Here is a 20289-nt window from a genome sequence, read left to right on the forward strand (position 1 = left end):
GGCAGGCAACAGAGCCTATGGGACTCTGAAGAAGGGTTTCGGCCCGAAACGTCGCCTATTTCCTTCGCTCCATAGATGCTGCTGCACCCGCTGAGTTTCTCCAGCAATTTTGTGTACCTATGGGACTCTTGATCCTCGTGACAGTGAACATTGCCTATTCCTCTGATTATACTATCCCCAACGACGACTATGTGTTTCTTCTCTCTCCCCTATTGAATGGCTCCCTGATCCACAGTGCCACAGTTAAGTGCTCACCCTTCCTACAGCCTGCACAGGGAGCAAGAATCTCAGACCTGCTTGAAATGCTCAAGGGCCAAAGCTCCTCTAACGCTACCTTTGTCTCTACCCCCCAGCCTGCTTCACTGCTTCATTTGTACAACAAATCCCCCCTCCGCCGACCACAGACCAAGTTGGAAGCAGTTACTCTAACAGGTATGACTGCCTCCAGAAATACATCTTATCGACTGGAATCCTCTTCAGTAACTTTCCTACCACAGATGTTGGCTTACTATAGTTCCCAGGTTTTTCTTTCCAGCCCTTCTTAAGGCACATTAGCCACTCTCCAGTCTTCCTGCACTTCACCATTGTCTAATGATGATTCGTATATAGTCAAGACCTCTGCAATTTTCTCTCTAGCTTCTCACAGTACCCTTTGATTACAGCTGATTCCAGGCTCTGGAGATTTATTTAACGTTGTATGTTTTAGGATGTCCAGCACCTTCTTGATTGTACCGGACATTTCCTTTAAATATACCAAGTTTGTTAGTCTTCATGTCTTACTCCACAGTAAAAACAGAGGAGAAATACTCATTGAAGACATAGCCCATCTACTGAGGGTCCATGCATAGAATACCACTATCGTTCTGATAAGCATTATTCTCTAGTTACCCTTTTCCCCTTAATATACTTGTGAAATAAATCTCTTTGGAATTTCCTTAATCTTGTCTACCAGAGCTATCTCTTGTCCCCTTTTGCCCTCCTAATTTCCTTAAGTATGCTCCTCAATTCCATACACAACCTCCAGAGATACTTAATCCCCAATCCTTGCCTCCTCCTTTTTCCTGACCAGAGCCTCAGTTTCTCTCATCATTCAGGGTTCTTTACCCCCATCTATCTTGCCCTTCACTCTAACATGCAAAAACATCCCACTTTCCGTATGCCCCATTGCTCACAATCTACCAATTTGTCGTTAACCAATCCACAGTCTACCAGTACACCATCAAAAACGTGTGCTTCATTTGGGGTTAATTACCCAAGTAGCAGCCAATCTAAGGACTTTTGAAACTCCAAACACACCACATTCATTGAATCCCTATCAACCATCTACCAAATCTAGAATTTGAATGTGCTGTTGCCACTTTCTTAATGAGACTTCAACTTTTTCCCCCAACTACAGATAACTGGTTGCTTTTTTTCCCCCTGCTTTCTCTCTTCCTCCTTTAAATAGTGGGAAGCGCTCGTTCTAAAGGGCAGTAATATCAGAACTGTGACCTCCAAGTTTAGTTATTATCCCATCAACTTTCAAGCTCTTGAACCACACTGCTCAACCTTAATCGCAAAATCGATCTGCTACAGATCTTGATTAGGTTGCACTACTTTGTTTTGCACTATTTATGATCTGGTTACCTTCTTGTACTGATAATTTATTGTATTATTAATTATAGTACATTTTTGTTGTGTTGTTGCACTAATGTACCTGTAAAGCTGTAGCAAGTAAGTTTTTCATTTGTCCATTCCTGGTGCATATGACGACTCTGGATTCTTGAGCATTTGAGCTCCTGGACTTTAGAAATACGGGTTAAAAAAATGCAAGGGCCAGGAAGTTGTGATGAAATTTTATTTAAAAAGAAACAAATGTTTAGTCCCAGCTGGAGTATTGTCCTCAGTTCTGGATACCGCACTTAACAAAAGAAGTTTAAGAATTTAGAAAAGCCCCAAGAGATTTACTAAAATGTGCATATGACAATTAAACACCCTTGACTTGATTTACATTAGAAACCTTCCAATCTCTAGTAACTGTTCTAGAATCCGTGGAATTTTGGAAGATGGCAACCAGAGTACCCATCCAAAGCCACCTCTTTTGGAGCAAATTAAACAAGTCCTCAGAATTTACCAGTATTCAGTCCCATTGTGCAATACCACGTATGAATTAATGTTAATTGATTTCTGTTTTATTCTCTAGCCGAAACTGTTCTCCACTATTTCCAGCAGATGTGTAACTTCTATGAAGACGTGCATTGAATGTTTGTTTACTTTTTCTGCCACTTCATTTACCAAAATAACTATCCAGTCTGTAGAGGACCCACATCAACCTTTGTTAATCTTTTCTTTTTTAATCGATCTATGGAAGCTTCACTCTGTTTTACGTGTTGTTACTCTCTTCTTCCTGTCACTGTTCACACATCAATTTCTTGGATCTCTTCCAAGAAATCACTTCCCACCCATAGGATCTTCAGGCTGAGAACAGAATGCCTTGACATATACACTGTAATTCCTTCTCGTTACTCAGAGATTATCATTCATTCTTCTAACTATTGAATTTGCCTTAACTGGCTTTCAGCCCCACCAGCTGTCTTTGCATGCTTATTAACCTACGTTGGATGGTGGTCAACAGGGTCAAATGTACATGGTAGGTCAATGGGCCATTTTATTGCACTATATGACTTTATTAAAGATTCTAATATGACCTTTATTAGAATCATACAGCACAGAATCGCCCTTCAGCCAAATTAGGTCATACAAACCAAGATGCCCCATCTAAACTGAGCCTGGCTCACATTCCTTTAAACTTTCCCTCTCCGCATATCTCCAAATGTCTTTTCAATGCTGTTATTGCCCCTACCGCGACTGCTTCCTCCAGCAGGATGTTCCATGTACCCACCACTCTGTGTGAAAAGTTGCCCCTCGGGTTCCTATTAAATCTTTCCCCTCTCACCTTACACCTATGACCCCAAGTTCTTGATTTCCCTGGGTAAAAGAACTTATACTACCCTCAGATTTTGTACACCTCTATAAGATCACCCCTCGGCCTCCTGCACTCCAAAGGATAAAATGTATCTAATGGATTATAGAGTGTAATTTAGTTTATTTATGCTAAATGTAATTTATTTACTTGTTATAATGATAATCAGATGATTGGTTAACAGCTAAAAATTAATGCAAAAAATTAAAACAATGTTCAATGTAAGCCATGTTACTTGCTAAGACTGTGTGAAGAGTAAATCTGAAAAAAATCTTGATGGATGTTGGAAATATCAAATAATAAAATATTTGAACTAATGTGTTCTAAGAGATTTGATCTGTAGGCTAGAGTGACAGATTAAATGAGCTTTCCTTCTTGCAGATGTGCTACCAACAAAACTACAACCAGCACCAAGTGGCTTCGACTGAAATCGGGACACCACATACTCTTCATACCAGACACGTATGTCTCAGGTAAGGCGAGAATTGTAAGTTAGAATCATTGTTGGCACCTGTATCCAAATAATGCACATTTGCATTCAAGCAAAGCAATCAGCAACAAAAAATACTTGCTGAGGCACTGCAGTGAAACATAACTGGTCGAAACACAAGGCATCTGACCTTGGAATGCACAGTGAAAACATTAGCTTACAGCAAATTTGTGCTTTACCTGGCCTGGGAGAAGCATAGAAAAGCATGTAATCACGTGTACATTGTAAGCGTTGTAAGCATTTGCCCCTGAACATGATACTAGCCCAGGCATTTTAGAGGGCAGTTAGGAGTTGAAACTAATACTCTTATGCAAACCAGACCAGGTGAAGGTTTTGTGGAATGGATTTTGAATAGTAACACCGTAAATTGATAGAACCGTTAATTGTAATAGCATTTTTTTAAATCCTAGATTTGTTTAATTACTTGAATTTCAATTCCCAACCACGGGGGGGGGGGGGGGGGGGTGTAATTGACAATGCCAGATCAATGGTCCAGGAATATGAATATTATTACTATCCATTGTGCTAATGTCCCTATCTTGTTGTATTTCTACATCATTCCACTGCCAAGCTGCACAAAAGGTAGATCTGATGCCTGTAGTACCCATTTAGCTTAACTCAGTATGTTATAACTATAACCAGTTACCTTAAAATTTTATCTGACTGTAATTATGTGGGTGGGATTTATACATAGTCTGAGGCGTGTTTGCGGCTGGGATTCTCACGCAGATGCCCTCGTAGTTTTCATTTAGTTTGAAGAAACATGGGGGAGAGGTCACAGCTTTCGACCAAGCACAAGTCTGACTACCAGTAAGATCAAAATGTATTTAAACAAGAAGTTTGGATGAATATCTTACTGTTTTTACTTCTACAATAAAGAAACTATTAATTAAGAGACTGTGTTTAGAAGATTTATCTTTGGACGGCATTGAATGTCTCGTGGAGCGCTCGTGAATGTGTTTCAATTATCCGCTGAACCGCTGTCTTCAATCATAGTGACGAAAGGAGGAATCCTTGAAACGATATAAAAACGCCCTTTAAATGTATCAGCTGTCTAAAAAATTGTCAAATCAGTTCCATTACTGCAAACATTCCCCTTCAGAAATGATGTATGCTCTCTTTTGAATATTCATTTAACTCTGCTTCCATCAGGTTGTCAGACAGTGCATTGTAGATCACAACATCAACAAACGCGAACCACCACAGTTTGCCCGTCAGCGGTGCTGCTCCAATATGATCATGTCAAACCTTCGCCTTCAGCCAAATCTCATTTCAAATCTTCAGAATCTATTTGTATCACTTGTACTGTAAAGGTTCAGAGAAAAGATCACAATCAGATTTGTTTATTACGCAAACAAAGCCATCATAGTTTATTGTTTATTACACAAACATAGCAACATGCGCGGTTCACAGAATGAGCTTAATGTTAGATAAAGGGTGGTAGATAGATAGTAACAGCGGGGCCCATTTCGGCCGTTGATCCAGTATCAGAGGCACCACTTACTCAGACAAAAGTGTGGGCTGATGCTTCAGTTCAACTCCAGTCACTGTCAGAGGAGTTGGATGAGAACTCCAATCTCAACAGTTTCTGTCATGCCCTTAACCAACATCTATCCACAAACTAGCACGCCAACTAAAGCTGAGGTGCAGGTGTGCTGCGTCCTCACATCTCCAGATTCCCAGGTCCAATTTTGACCTCTGATGTTACCTCAATGGCGTTCTCTCTGTGACCATGTAGCTTTTCCCAAATGCTTCTGTTTCCTCAAAGATACCTGTGTTGATAAGTTGGTAGAATCTGTGAATTGCCCTTCTGTGTTGATGGGTGGTAGAAAAATCAGTGAGGAGTTGATGAATACATGAGAGAATAGGTAGTAAAGCAATGGATGGGAAAATGGGACTGATTGGATTGCATCAACTTAATAATCTCTATTGTAAGGAAGTAATAACTTACTGATATTCGCTTGCCCTTTTGGAATTTGCTTGCGGAAATAAGCTTCCACATACATCAGCGGTGAGTACTGCTCCAAGCTAAATTATCAAGTTCACAATGCTTGGAACATGCTGTTCACTACATATGTAAACATGAATTTACTTACAACACAAATGTAGGTGAAAATGTAAAAGATGTAAGTTTACCTTCAGTGTCCATAAACATGGGCACCTGTTCCTGTCCATCAGAGTCGGTGATAAGAGTGACACACTCTATGGAGGGCGTGCGGCTCTGCTGGTGGCTGCTTGGGCCAGCGGTGGAATCGTCCTCAGTGAAGCTACTTGGCTCTTCTTTAATGCACAGTTTTTTGGAGGCTTCTGCTTCCTCAGCTGCATAACATTTCCTTTTGTTGAAGTTACACTTCAAAGATTCGCCAACTTCCTGCAGAGGAGAGCAACTGTTTAACCAGTATCTGATGTTAAGGATAGATAGGTGTGGGCGAGTTGGGCCGATTGGCTTGTTTCCACATTGTATCACTCTATCACTCTCTGACACAAGCTCAGTCCAATAGAAACACAAGGAACTGCAGATGCTGGTTTACAAATAAGGACCAGTGCTGGAGTAACTGATCAGGTCGGGCAGCATCTCTAGAGAACATGGAGAGAGTTGGGACTAAGGCAGGTGAGAGGCTGTAAGTTGGTATGGAAGATGGTGAAAGAAAGTTCGCCGTACAGAATAGGCAGCAACGCAGCAGAGAGTGAGGAAAATAGATACAAAATGCTGGAGTAATAGAGGGATAGGCAGCATCTCTGATGAGAAGGGATGGGTGACGTTTTGGGTCAAGACACTTCTTTAGACTGGCCAGAGAAAGGAAAAGAGAGATTTAGACAGTGATGTAGAGAGATATAGAACAAACGAATGAAAGATATGCAAAAAAGTAACGATATCAAAGGAATTAGGCCATTGTTAGCTGTTTGCGAGGTGAAAACGAGAACCTGGTGCAGCTTACAAAGAGGGTAGGGATGGAGAGAGAGAGGGAGTGCAGGGGTTACATGAAGTTACAGAAATCATTATTTATACCATGGGCTGTAAGCTGCGCAAGCGAAATATGAGATGCTGTTCCTCCAATTTGCGATTAGCCTCACTCTGGCAATGGAGGAGGCCTAGGACAGAAAGGTCAGTGTAGGAATGAGAAGGGGATTTAGAGTGAGAATAGGGCCCCTCAGAAGACAAAGCGGTCATCTGTGTGGAGCCGCAAGAAATGAACAAGGCCCTCAATGAGGGTTTCTCTTTATTTTGTACGTTAGAGGAAGAAATGAATGCTGGGGAACTATTACGATTGAGGAAGTGCTGAATGTCCCAAGTCATATGAAGGAAGATAAATCACCGGGCTCAAACAGATATATCAGAGGACTGTGGGAAGCTGGAGAATATATGAATTATCATTAGACACAACTGAGGTGCCAGAAGATTGGAACGTGGTAATATTGTACCTCTAATTATGACGGGCTGCAAATCAAAACCTGGGAACTATAGGCCAGTGAGTCTAACACCTGTGGCAGGCGAGTTACTGGAGAGTATTCTGACAGATAAGATATAGTCTTAGATATATATGCATTTGTATAGACAGGGGTTGATTAGGGATAGTTAGCATGGTTTATATGTGAGAGATGGAAACAGAGTGATGGTGGATGGTTATTTTTAGGAAGGGAGGCTTGTGACCAGTGGTGTGCTTCAGGGATTGATACTGGGCCCGTTGCTGTTTGTGCTTTATATCAATGATTTGGATGAGAATGTAGAGGCAAGCTTAGTATGTTTGCAGTTGATACTAAAGTGGGTGGTATCGTAGATAACAAAGATGGTGATCAAAAATTAGAGTAGGATCTTGATCTGATGGCCAAGTGGACATCGGAATGGTTAATGGAGTTTATGCAGAAAAGTGTGAGATGCTGCATTTTGGGAAGTCAACCCAGGGCAAAACCATCACAGGAAATGGCAGTTCCCTGGGGAGTATTGTAGAGCAGAGGAATCTAGTGGTGCAGGTACATAGTTCTTTAAAAGTGATATCATAGATAGATTGGGTGGCGAAAGCTTTCGGTACTTTGGCCTTCATCAGTCAGGGTACAGAGTATAGAAATTAGGATGTTATGCTCCAGTTGTACAAGATGCTAGTGAATTTAGATTATTGGTTATGTCTTCATCTGCTTCTAGGCTAACATCTGGAACTCACTTGCCAAGACTTGCTTCTCCTTTAGCTCTCCTTTAGGACTCTGCATCCATGACTGGTTTATGCTCTGATGCACCTTGGATTTACACAAAAAAGGGACACTTCTTCTGACTGGAGTCTGGGGAAGGATGCTGCCTGAAAACGTCATGGCATAGTCAGAGACTGACCTGACAATGTGCAAGCAAGAGTAGCAGGAAGTAACAGTGGGCTAACAACAAACTACGGAATGGCCAGGAATAGTGTCTCAGAGCAAATTAAGTCTGATTTTCAGCTGCTCAGGACATGTCTGCACTGACCCTGGCCAAACGCAGTTGTTTCTGACAGAGGTAGAAAGCACATGCCCATCTCATTTTATCCTATTTGCCTGCTTAATTCAGACAGAGCACTGACCTCAGTATTAAAGCCACTTTACATCTTCTACATGATTAACTCTGCACATTCACCTTCACATTCACAGCAATTCTGCATCCAGGCAGCGATGACTTTCCATCCAAAGTGGACTTGTGTTTCACTGAAAAAACAATAATTTTCATGAGTAAAAGATCTATATAATGAACACACAAAGGAAAGAATTTGCCTCTTTGGCAAACATGTTTAATGAAATCAATCATTTAAGCACCAAAGGTGAGCTCTGGGAAATAACTGGGAGGGACAGGGAATGCCAGCTGGGAGTCACAGTGAAGGACAGCTCGCTGAATCACAGAGACACAGTGAACGTTGGCTCTGGAAATCACAAGGATTGACAGTGTTTAAGAAAGAACTGCAGATGCTGGAAAAATCAAACGGAGAAACTCAGCAAGTGAGGCAGAATCTGTTGTCGAAACGTTGCCTATTCCTTCTCTCCATAGATGCTGCCTCCCCCGCTGAGTTTCTCCAGCATTTTTGTCTGGGATTGACAGTGTGCTTGATTCAGAAATCACTGGGGTTGACAGCAAGTGCCAGCTTTGAGTGCCAGCCCTGGGATTCACAGTAAGCGATAACTCTCTGAATTAGACACCATGAATGATAGCTCTGGGAGTCGTAGTGAGCAACCGCTTTGGGATTCACAGCGTTCTGAATCGGAGGCACAGTGAACGACAGCTCTGGAATTCACTGACATTCACCATGAGTGACGTCTCTCTGAATCACAGAAGCACAGTAAACGACAGTGCAGGGAGTGAACCTCCAGATCAATCGTGGAACGGCAAATAACTTGCGCGGGGAGAATGGGGGTAGGGGGCTCTCAACAAACGTCTATGGCCACTGCACGTTGTGAGTCAAAGGCAATTGTCATTTTTATTAGAGGAAACAGGAGTACCTGACTATTACTCACATCTCGTGATCATCAAATTGCCCAGCATTTTCTCCGGAAACTTGCAGCATTCCTGAAAGTCGATAATGGTGTTGTCCACATGCACATCCATTGGCTTTTCTTTCCGTAGTTCTGCGAGAGCTGACTTGATTGTTCCATGCAGCTTCAGGATTTCCTGCTCTGTGGCATAGCGCAACAACTGGGACACCACGTTTTTGCTCACCCCCATTCTCTTCAACACGTTCTCTATGCTGTTCAGACTCTCCTGCAGCTTGTGAGTTTTGGAGGAGTGAAGCTCCTGCAGCTCATTGAGCAGCCTGCGCTCCTCCTCCTTCACCTTCTGCAGGGCAGCCTGAACCCGGGCTTCGATCAGATCTGTCAGCTTGTACTTGTCCTTGTTCACGTCATCCACGAGCAGTTCCAGTTGGCTCTGTGATTCAACAAACTCTTCTTGCTTTGTGACTATTGCTGCCAGCGTTTCCTGCAGCTCGCTCTTCAAAAGGCTGATCTGTTTTCGCACAGGGGTGCAATCGTGGTCTTTGTGTTCCAGAAGCACGCACAGGACACAGAGCCACATCGAGCAGGTTCTACAGTACAGACTGCACATAAAAACTAGTCACAATTACCATCAAGCAAAGGCATAAAACCCATACCACTATCTTATGCTGCCTGTCCAGCCCGTTGACACTTGGTTTCCTCAAATAAAACCCCAAACATTCCTTGTACATGCAAGACCTTATAATTGACCAGATCCCTAATCATGCCCAGCCGTTTCAGAGATTGTAAAATAACATAGTTGCAAGTCACATATTAAGATGTGTGTTTTCAAACCTATTCATCAGGGTGGATTTTTAGTTACAGAGTAGTAGATTGATGGGAAATGCTGGAGTAACTCAGCGGGACAGGCAGCATCACTGGAGAGAAGGAATGTGAAATGTTTCGTGTCGAGACCCTTCTTCAGACTTCCTACACAGTAGATTGATGGGACTATAATTGGAAACAAATTGTTTTTAAAGGTATATTTATTTAATGGCGTGAATTTTAATTCAATTGCTGTGGTAGGATTGGACTTCAGGACACCAGCAGAAAGGCCCTGGGCTCTGGATGTTATAACGGTAACCTAGCCACTGTTGTATCTTTTGCATTTCTATCTCATCTGTGTGTCATAAGATTTCACCCTCTTTTAAAAAGCAGCCTCGGCTTTCAAACACAGTCACTGTGCACCACCCACATCACCACACCCTCCCTCTACATTGGAAACACAACCTTTACCTAATTGTCTGATTTTCATGCGAGCTGCAGAGGAGATCCTTTGATCTTCTTAGAATCTTCAAGAACTCGTCTGAATTCAACTTTCGCAAAGTGCCCAAGGTCTCCACGTGCTTCTTGTGATCTGGCATCAACACCTGATGAGTGTGGAGGCACTTGTTACACAGCACCTTGTCACACTCCAGGCACACAAACTCTGCAGACGTATTCTCCTCACAGGAGGCACAGCGCTGTTCTGCACTTTCCAGGATTTGCTGCTGCTTTCTCACACTGTTCTGCAAGTTTGACACAAATATATTGTCTGGCAGGGAAGAGAGACCTTTCTTGGTCACCATTTCGCAGCTGGGACAGGTGACATCGCTCCCATTGGATTCGCGCTCCAGACAACCTGCACAAAAGGTATGAAGGCACTCGAGGAGCTTTGGACTTGTTGCTGGATTGTTGCAGAGCCCGCACTGAAAATATTCCTCAAGCCCTGTTACCAGCTTGGCCTCCATGACCTGCAACAAGGAAATGCCCATCACATTAAAGTTATATTCAAAGTGAAGTGCATGAAAAAGCAGAGGCTAGAAATCAACAATGAAAGTGAGAAACGCTCAGCAGGTCAGGCAGCATCTGTGACGGAAACAGAGTTATCATTTTTGTTCAGAGAAAGAAGACAAAGGCAAAAGAGAATGGGAATTCCAGTCAAAGAGAAGGGAGCAAAATTTCAAGGGAGACATCTCTGAAGAGAAGTGAATTTGACAACAATTCAAAAACAAAAATAAACCTGCAGATTTTGGAAATATGGAGTTAAAACTGATTCTATTAATATAATATAATGAGATGGAATAAATGGGTCATTTTCTGATTGGTGAGCTGTACAGACTGAGGAGTCACAGGGTCAACTCGATCAAAGGCAATTTATGTAATTGACTTAAGCAGAGGGTTGGAGGCCTGGACCCATTCATTGTTGCTTGTGGTCTATATCAAAGATTTCAAATTCAAGTTTCAAGTTCAAGTCAAGTTTACATTTATTGTCACATGCACTATTTAATGGTACAGTGATATTTGAGTTACCATACAGCCATACGAATAAAAAGAACACAACACACGATAGAATTTAACATGAACATTCCCACACAGCGGAATCAACGTTTCCCACTGTGAGGGAAGGCAATGAAGTTCAGTCATCTTTCTCTTTGTTCACCTGTGGTCGGGGCCTTTTGAGCCCTCCGCAGTTGCCGCTACGGCGGCCCGATGTTCAGGCCCTCTCGCCGGGATGATCGGAACTCCAACGTCGGAACGGAAGAACATTCCCAGCGGCTTGGAGTTTCCGAATCGGCCACTTCTTACTGGAGACCGCGACTCCCGAAGTCTACAGGCCGAGCTGGGCAGTTATTCAACACTGGCGGCCCTCGGCAAAGGGATCCCAGGAGTTTGCGATGTTGAAGTCTGCGCCGCCCACGGTTAGAAACTCCGCAACCACAGCTCCACGATGTCAAAGCAGCAGCCCAACACTCGGGAGCTTCAACACGGCGATCCCTGGTAAAGCATCGCCCACTCCGCGATGGTAAATCAGTGCTGCGCCGCTGCTGAAGTTCTGGTCAGTCTCCGGCAGGAAAGGCCGCGCCAATCCAGATGGTAGGCCGCGAGGAGGGAGGTGGGGGGGGCGAAGACGCGACTCAGAGAATAGTTGCATCCTCGACCAGGAAATGACTGAGAAACGGTTTCCCCCTTACCCTCCCCACATCCCATACATAAAAAGACTAAAAAACTTCCAAAAAAATACTTTTAAAGACTAAACATTTTAAAAAGACAAAAAAACAGACATACTATATGTATGGGCTGCCATTATACGACGCCCCTGGTCGACTAGGATGTGAATGTATAAATTAGCTTGGATAAGGCATCTTGGTTAGCATGGACAAATGGGGCTGAAGGGCCTGTTTCCGTGCTGTGTGACTCTAGAAAGTATGGTAATATTGCAGCTTACACTAAATTGGATGGTATCATAGAGAATAGTTATCAAGAATTACAACAGGATCTTGGTCAGTTAGGTAAATGGGCCGTGGCATGACTAAATAAAGTTTAATTCAGATAAGTGCAAGGTGTTAATTTTGGGAAGTCAATCCACACCAGGACTTTCACAATAAATAGTAGGGCCCTGTGAAGTTTTGTGAAGACTGAGGTGTACGAGTACCTGGTCCCCTGAAAGTGGTGTCACAGGTGGAGAGTGGTGAAGAAGGCTTTGGCATTGAGTATATAAATTGGGACACCCTGTAGCAGTTGTACAAGACGTTGGTGAGGCTCCACTTGGAATATTGTGTTCAGTTTTGGTCACCATGCTATAAGAAAGATACCATTAAACTGGAAAGGTACAAAAATACAAACCTAGCTGGGAAAGCTAGGTTGAATACGTGAATACGTAGTCTGCAAGGAGGTATGGAGATAGGTTGCATGAGTGGGCAAAACTTTAGTAAATGGAATGTAATGTGGGGATTGTAAGGGTGTCCAATGCAGAAGAAAAAAAGCAAAGAGTAGAATATTCCTTCAAACCTGAGCAACTAGACAGAAATATCTTGTTGTCCCTGCATTAGAAACACAGAACGTCAATGGGTAATTAAGAACCTAACGAGAACTGTTGTCTTCACGGCAAAGAGTATAATTTCAGGGTGTCTTGCTGCAACTGTACAATGTATTGGTGACACCACACAGGAGGTACTGCATATAGCACTTGTCTCCTTACTTATGTTGGTCTATTTGCATTGGAGACGGTGCAGGGAAGGTTTAGTGTGATTCTCGGGTTAATGGGGTTGACATATGTTAAGATGTTGGCCAGGTTAGGTTAGGTTAACACATTGGAGTTTAGAATAATGGTAAGTAATCTTATTGACACATCTAAGATTCTAAAAGGGTGGATGCTAGAAGACTGTTTCCTCTCATTACAAAATCTAGACCAAGGGACAGGATTGCAGAATAAAACATCACTGGGGTAAAATGGAGATGAGGAAGAGTTTTGTCCAGCGGGGAGTAATACGTTTTTACCTCAAAGGGCAGAATAAAAGTGGTTAATTGCCATATGTATCGACCGCAGGACAAGAACATTGTTACTTACAGCAGTGTAACAGGTCTGTGAACACAATATGCATAGCAAATAAATAATATTTATATATTTAATTAATAACCCTAGTATGTGCAAAAATGCCTGAAATCCAAACTGCAACCAGACAGTCCATTGTTCATAGTTGAGGTCAGTGTTAAGAAGTGTTCAAGAACTTGTGTAAGAAGGAACTGCAGATGCTGGTTTAACCCAAAGATGGACACAAAATACTGGAGTAACTCAGCAGGAAAGGCAGCATCTCTGGAGGAATGGGTGACGTTTCAGGTTGAGACCCTGTCCTGTTGAGTTACTTCAGCATTTTGTGTCTATCTTCAATGGAACTAGTGTGAGTGGGTGATCAATAGTTGGCATAGACTCGATGGGCCAAAGGGCCTCTTTCAATGCTGTTATCTTTCAATCAATCAGCTGAATGATTTGGATTCATATGACAACAGTATGGGGCACCATCTTGACTCCAGTGTCAGCTGCACTTTCCCCTTTGGCCCCTGGATGGCTCTAGACCCTCAGCAATAGAATCCAAAGCTTAAAAGGAAAAGGAAGCCAGATAGAGAACCCAACAGCCACCAACGAACCCGATTCAGACACAGCAAAGTACGCTTGCCCCAATCCCCTCATGCGTACTCGCCCCCTGGCCTCGAATGTTTTTCCACCAACTATGAGAATTGCCCGACTGGCATCTAGTTCTCCTGCTTAGCCATTTTTACTCCAACAGCACATCACAAATCTGTGACCTTTTTCATCTAGGATAAGAGCAGCAGGCACCTGGGACCTACACCACCAACATGTTCCCTTTACATACCATATAGAAATAAATCACTGGTCTTCATCGCCACTGTGGGAGCACCTTCAGAAAGACCACAGTTGTTCAAAAAAACAGCTCACCCCATTTACTCAAAGGCAACAAATGAATCAGACATTGCCTCTTGCCTCCCTTGAGCCATTCTCTCCTGGACTTTACTGGCATCATTTCCTCCGGAAATCTTCCTGTTGGGTTCGCCATCCTTAAGGGTCCCACACCACACAATCCCCTTCAACCTCCTGCCCAAGGTCCTAATGTATTTGTTATTTCAGCCTGCTCTTGCCCCACAGAATTTATTCTTTCCTGTCGTAGAAACAAGGAACCACAGATATTGGTTTACACAAAAGGACACAAAGAAACTCAGCAGGTCAGACAGCCACACTTCATTCTTCAGAATTCTGCATTCTTCATAATGTTCATTTCTAGAATGGACATCCAATTTTTTTACAACTTATTCTCGCACCAGGATGTTTTTGTTTATTATGTTATTTCTTGAGTACTGTGTTTACAAACCTTTCATAGTTCAATTTCGGTACATATGACAATTAAACACTCTTGACTTGACTCTTGACTATACTGCACTTGTGCATAAGGCAATAAAGATGACTTTATTTGACAGTTAGCCTTCACATTCAACAGATAATTCTACAAAAGCTTCCATCATCTTCAGTGGGATTCCACCACCAGACCTCTCTTCCCCCTTCAGCACAATGAAGAGATAATTCCTTTCATAATTTCCTGTTTGTGCCTTCCACGCATGATGGAGTAACTCAACACAGGCAGACAGCATTTCTGGAGAACATGGATAGGTAGATAGACACAAAATGCTAAAGTAACTCAGCAGGACAGGCTGCATCTCTGGAGAAAAGGATGATGTTCCAAGCCGAGACCTTTCTTCAAACTAGTCTGAAACGTCACCAATTCCTTTTCTCCAGACATGCGGTGTGTCACTCCAGCATTTTGTGTCTATCTTTGGTTTAAACCCGATCTGCAGTTCTTTCTTGCACACCTGAACATGGATAGTAGTTGGTTTAATAGGTCGGTATACCAATAAGTGGTATCAGTAGGGTAGTTACTTTAAAATTGGAAAATTCAGTGTTGAATATTTCTCCCTCCCACCCATCGATCAGTCAGAAGAAGGGCCCTGACCCAAAATACCACCTCTCCAAGGATGTTTCCTGGCCTGTAGAGTTACTCCAACACTTTGTATCTTTCCTTGGAGCTGAACAAGTCCAGGCCGATCTCCTTTATTCCACAAATGCGGATCTTTGTTTTGTTTTATCTCTACTTCATATTGTTGCTCTTTCATTAATGATTTCCTTGACATCTTTAGTCTGCACACTTCACATTCGTTGCCTGTTCTCTCCAGCCCTGCCCCTCTCTGCAACTTCCCCGTCATCCCTATCTCAAACTACCACCTATTCCTGGTCCTCCCAATCCCAAACTACTCCCCGGCAATTCCTGGCCATCCGTTTGCCAAACTGGAGTTGATTATTAAAGATGTTAGAGCAGCGCATTTGGAAAGCAGTGACGGGATCGGTCAAAGTCACCATGGATTTATGAATGGGAAATCATGCTCGACTAATCTTTTGGAATTTTTTGAGGATGTGACAAGTAGAATGGATATGGGAGAGCCAGTGGATGTGGTGTATCTGGACTTTCAAAAAGCCTTTGGCAAGGTCCCACACGAGATTTGTGTGCAAAATTAGAGCACATGGTATTGAATGTAGAGTATTGACATGGATAGAGAACTGGTTGGCAGACAGGAAGCAAAGAGTAGGAATTAAAACAGGTCCTTTTCAGAGTGGTAGGCAGTGACTAGTAGGGTCCCGCAAGGCTCGGTGCTGGGACCCCAGTTGTTTACAATATATTAATGATTTAGATGAGGGAATTAAATGTAACATCTCTAAATTTGCGGATGACACAAACCTGGATGGCAGTGTAAGCTGCGAGGAGGATGCTATGAGGCTGCAGGGTGACTTGGTTGAGTGAGTGGGCAGAAGCATGGCAGATGCAGTATAATGTGGATAAATTGTAGGTTATCCACTTTGGTGGCAACAACAGGAAGGCAGATTATTATCTGACAGGTGTCCATTTAGGAGAAGGGGAGATGCAACAAAACCTAGGTGTCACTGTGCTTGTACATCAGTCACTGAAAGTAAGCATGCAGTGAAGAAAGCTAATATTGGCTTTCATGCGAGGATTTAAGTCTTGGCTCAAGGAGGTCCTCCTGCAGTTGTACAGGGCCCTGGTGAGACCGCACCTGGAGTATTGTGTGCAAGTTTGGTCTCCTAAATTGAGGAAGAACATTATTGCAATTGAGGGAGTGCAGCGCAGGTTCACCAGGTTAATTTCTGGGATGGCGGGACTGACTTCTGCTGAAAGAAAACTGGGCTTGTATTTACTAGAATTTAGAGGAAAGAGAGGGGATCTGAGAGAAACATATTAAATTCTTAGAGGATTGGACAGTGTAGATGCAGGAAAAATGTTCCTGATTCTGGGGAAGTCCAGACCCAGGTTAAGAATAAAGGGTAGGCCATTTAGGACCGAGATAAGGAAAAACTTTATCACCCAGTTGTGAATCAGTGAAATCCTCTGCTACAGAAGGGGCTGGATATTTTCAAGAGAATTTAATTTAGCTCTTAAGGCTATGGGAATCAATGGATATGGGGGGGAAAGCCGGATTTTGGTCGATCAGCCATGATTATATTGAATGGCCGAACGGTCTACTCCTGCACCTATTTTCAATGTTTCTAACTGTAACCGGTATTTCCCAATCGTCTCCTTCCCAAATATACCACCCACCTGCGTGCAGCTGCTGTTTCCAGAGCTGGAAATCTGAGCAAACAGAAGCTGCTGGGAACACTCAACGGGTCTGGCAGCGTGTGCGGGGATGCGCTGCATTCGCTGCCACTGAAACCTCGCTCACTTTGCAACAGTTTCCTGACCCCGTTAAACGGCTCGCCATTTAATCTCACCTCCAAGTCCTTGACTCTGCTTCTCTGCGCCGGGCTCGGGTCTGAGCCTCCGACCTGGCCCGGAGAGACGGGGGCGAGGAAAGAGCCGGACCTGGCAGCGGCGTGGTGTGGTCTGAGCCAAAGATCCTATAGCAGCAGGATCTTAGGTCTGAGCTGCCTGTCCTGCCTCCCCCCGCTGCTGCCGGGAACGGGCGTTCTCCTCGACCAGCACAATGAGAAACGAAAGTGAAAGTGCGGAGCAGCTTTATGGCATCGCCGGGGTACACTTCCTAAAATTGTGGGACTGCCCACAGCAGAGGGGAGGGGAAGTGGGACCCGCCCCCTATCGGTTGTGGCCGGGGATGTAGTTGCACCCTGTCCACACCAAAGATCCGCTATAGGATATTTGGTCCACACCATATATAAAGCAAAGATTATAGAGCAGAGCTCCTCTAGTATATTTGGTAAAAAGTGAACCCAGGCTGCAGTTGCCTCATGCACACGCCATGCAAATAGTGAACCAACGCTGTAGTTGCACCATGCCATTGCAGGGCTGCCAACTCTCACGCATTTTACGAAATTTTCACGCTCTCACGCTGATGACAGAGGTTCTCACGCTCAATTTTCTTAAATAAATAAATAAATAAATAAATGGGTAGATAGATAGATAGATAGATAGATAGATAGATAGATAGATAGATAGATAGATAGATAAATAAATAAAGTCACACTCCTCCACATTCATCAATGAGAATAGTTTTTTGTCGGCGGGTTCTCCGTAAAGAACGAGCTTAAGCCCATCGTACACTATTTAAAATGGCAATGTAGACAAAAATGCTGGAGAAACTCAGCGGGTTGAGGCGGGTGTCTGAGTTTGAACCTCCCTCAGACTCAAGCATTTCTCCAGCATTTTTTCCTACCGCTCTATAGATGCTGCCTCACCCGCTTTCACATTCCCGTGCAGATGGTGTGATAGGTGGTCCCAGCACCGTGCCACCCCCCACCCCCCCACCCCCGAGGCACCACTCACACCTCCCACCCTCACCTCCGGCAGCTCTGTGTCTGGCGGCCACTCTGTCCACACCGTGTGGAGTTTTAACCCCGACCCGGAGCCAGGAGCGGAACAGGTGAGTGGGGACATCAGTGCCGCCTCCGAAGCCGCAGGAATGAATCCCGGGCTAAGGCTTCGCTCCGAAGCCCGACCCCCCCCGGGTCACTGTTCCTCACCTCCCCCGGGTCACTGACCACTTTTATCAGAATACAACATGGGTAGCCATACAATGCTTGCTGTCGACCGTCACCTATATCTAGGAGTTGAATTAAGCAAAGATTTAAGTTGGCGACTCATATTAATCAAGTATCTAACAAAGCAAATAGAACTCTCAGCCTTCTCAAAAGAAATGTTCACGCATGTAGTACATCCATCAAAGAGAATGCCTACAAGTCCTTGGTCAGGCCCAAATTGGAGTTTTGTGGAACCGTATGGGATCCTTTCAACAACAACAAGATCACCCTGTGGAAAGTACAATGCCGAGCAGCCCGCTCTGTATGCCATGACTACAAGCGCAAATCAAGAGTGAATAATATGTTGACTTCTCTCGGATGGGATACCCTAGAGCTCCGCAGAATCATGCTAAGACATATTGCAATTTACAAGGAGATTCGCAAAATCATGCCATCAAATCCCCCGTCATCCCAGACCACCAACTGCCATGAAACAAGACAAAATAACGGTCCCTACATCAACTCGCTACATTTCAATAAACTTTACTAGCAATATTCCCTTTACCCAAGACTGATAAGGGAATAGAAAAGGTTACCACCCAACACACGTGCTGCTCCCGATGTCAAGTCATTTAAAAAGGGGATTGAGGAACTAGATCTCTCCAACTTGGTCAAAAAGACTCACTTCAAAATGTAACCACTACTCTACTCACTTCGACCTGCGCGAGATAACCACTGATGAGGTGTTTGCGCAGTAATCAACCAGAACCAGAGGGTGATCCCATCCTCCAGCATCTGCCTAGACCCAACTCATTCCAACCCTCATGACCAAAGATCATAGAGCGTGCGGAGCAAGATACTCCACTCGGTGAAAAGGCCGTAGTACAGTAATGGGTAATATTTTGCGCCATCTTAATTAACTCACGATTAACGTCCTGGAGTCTACATCTACAGCTCACTGACTGAATGATACAGACATCCTGACTGAAAATCACAATCTTCCTATCAATTATTTTAGGATAAGCCTTTCTAAAAATGCTACATTTTGTTTTGCCTATTTTCAAAATATAGAATTTTGAACTTGGCGTTTGATTGGTACAAGGAGACTCCAAAGATCGCATTATCTTTTTTTTTACACACAGTGACTTTCTACATTTCTACTTTTGGGTGTGTATGTGGCAATTGTGGCTGATGGAATTTTCTCCTACACTACTAGTTATAGTCGTAACAACATTTAAATACGTGAAATTTTCGATTTTTCCGAACCCCTTAAAACATGTCTGAAGAAGGGACCCAACCCTAAACATTGCATAGCCATTTCCTAGACACAGTGCTGGAGTAACTCAGTGGGTCAGGCAGCATCTCTGGAGAGAAGAAATAGGTGACATTTTGGGTCGAGACCCTTCATCGGACCCTCCATAGATCCAGCCTGACCTGCAGTGTTCTCCAGCATTTTATGTTTTGCTCTTAAAATAAATCTGTGGTCCGTTGAAGAAACTACAAGATAGACCACTCTGGAAGTGCAAGTTTTGCTGTACACTTCATACAGTAGAGCACATCATAATACGCCCTGATTGAATTAATGAGGTTTATTATTTTTTTAATCTGTTGTCTAGAATTAATTGATGCCCACCCTATGTACCTTATATCAGCTTTATTGTATGAAACGTTTGTAATTATCCATAGTGTTTATGGGTGTGTGTTTTCAATAGCTACTGTTTCCAACTCCGACCAGATGTCACATCAGTGATTGAAAACCAGGACGTAAATATGTGCATCATACATATTGTAAAAGAGAAACAATGCTTTGCCAGCATTGGTCTCAGCAAAGATCATTGAGCAGAGCACTCAGAGCGCAGCGCCACACCGTAGGAGAACAAAATATCCGGTCTATGACCCTGACATTCCATACCCCTGATCACCCTATTCCCATTCAGCCCCACCAACCCCCCACCCCAATCCCATCCCAACCATCTCTGATGAAGGTACTGACTTGTGCTAGGAACAGTCCCATCCCAACCATCTCTATCCTGTCCT

General features: G+C 43.5%; 1 protein-coding gene across 1 annotated transcript; it reads right to left on the minus strand.

Moving 5' to 3' along the window:
• Positions 1-1823: 1823 nt before the first annotated feature.
• On the minus strand, positions 1824-17449 carry LOC129709514 (protein PML-like). The gene is made up of 6 exons (XM_055655961.1): positions 17050-17449; positions 10173-10669; positions 8922-9499; positions 8053-8120; positions 5589-5823; positions 1824-4757 (listed from the first exon to the last, which is right to left on the minus strand). Exons 2-6 carry the CDS (start codon positions 10664-10666, stop codon positions 4720-4722), a joined length of 1413 nt encoding a protein of 470 aa, XP_055511936.1. The 5' UTR covers positions 10667-10669; positions 17050-17449; the 3' UTR covers positions 1824-4719.
• Positions 17450-20289: the final 2840 nt, after the last annotated feature.

This window comes from Leucoraja erinacea, chromosome 25, assembly GCF_028641065.1.
Source record: "Leucoraja erinacea ecotype New England chromosome 25, Leri_hhj_1, whole genome shotgun sequence".
Classification (NCBI taxonomy): Eukaryota; Metazoa; Chordata; class Chondrichthyes; order Rajiformes; family Rajidae; genus Leucoraja; species Leucoraja erinaceus.

Excerpts from the sequence above, each read along its gene's own strand:
- LOC129709514 (XM_055655961.1), bottom strand. The coding sequence starts at position 10,666 with ATGGAGGCCAAGCTGGTAACAGGGCTTGAGGAATATTTTCAGTGCGGG. Across the intron at positions 9,500-10,172 it reads CATGAAAATCAGACAATTAG|TCTGTACTGTAGAACCTGCT; the intron begins GTAAAGGTTGTG and ends TTTTATGTGCAG. Across the intron at positions 4,758-5,588 it reads CATGTTTATGGACACTGAAG|TACAAGTGATACAAATAGAT; the intron begins GTAAACTTACAT and ends GAACCTTTACAG.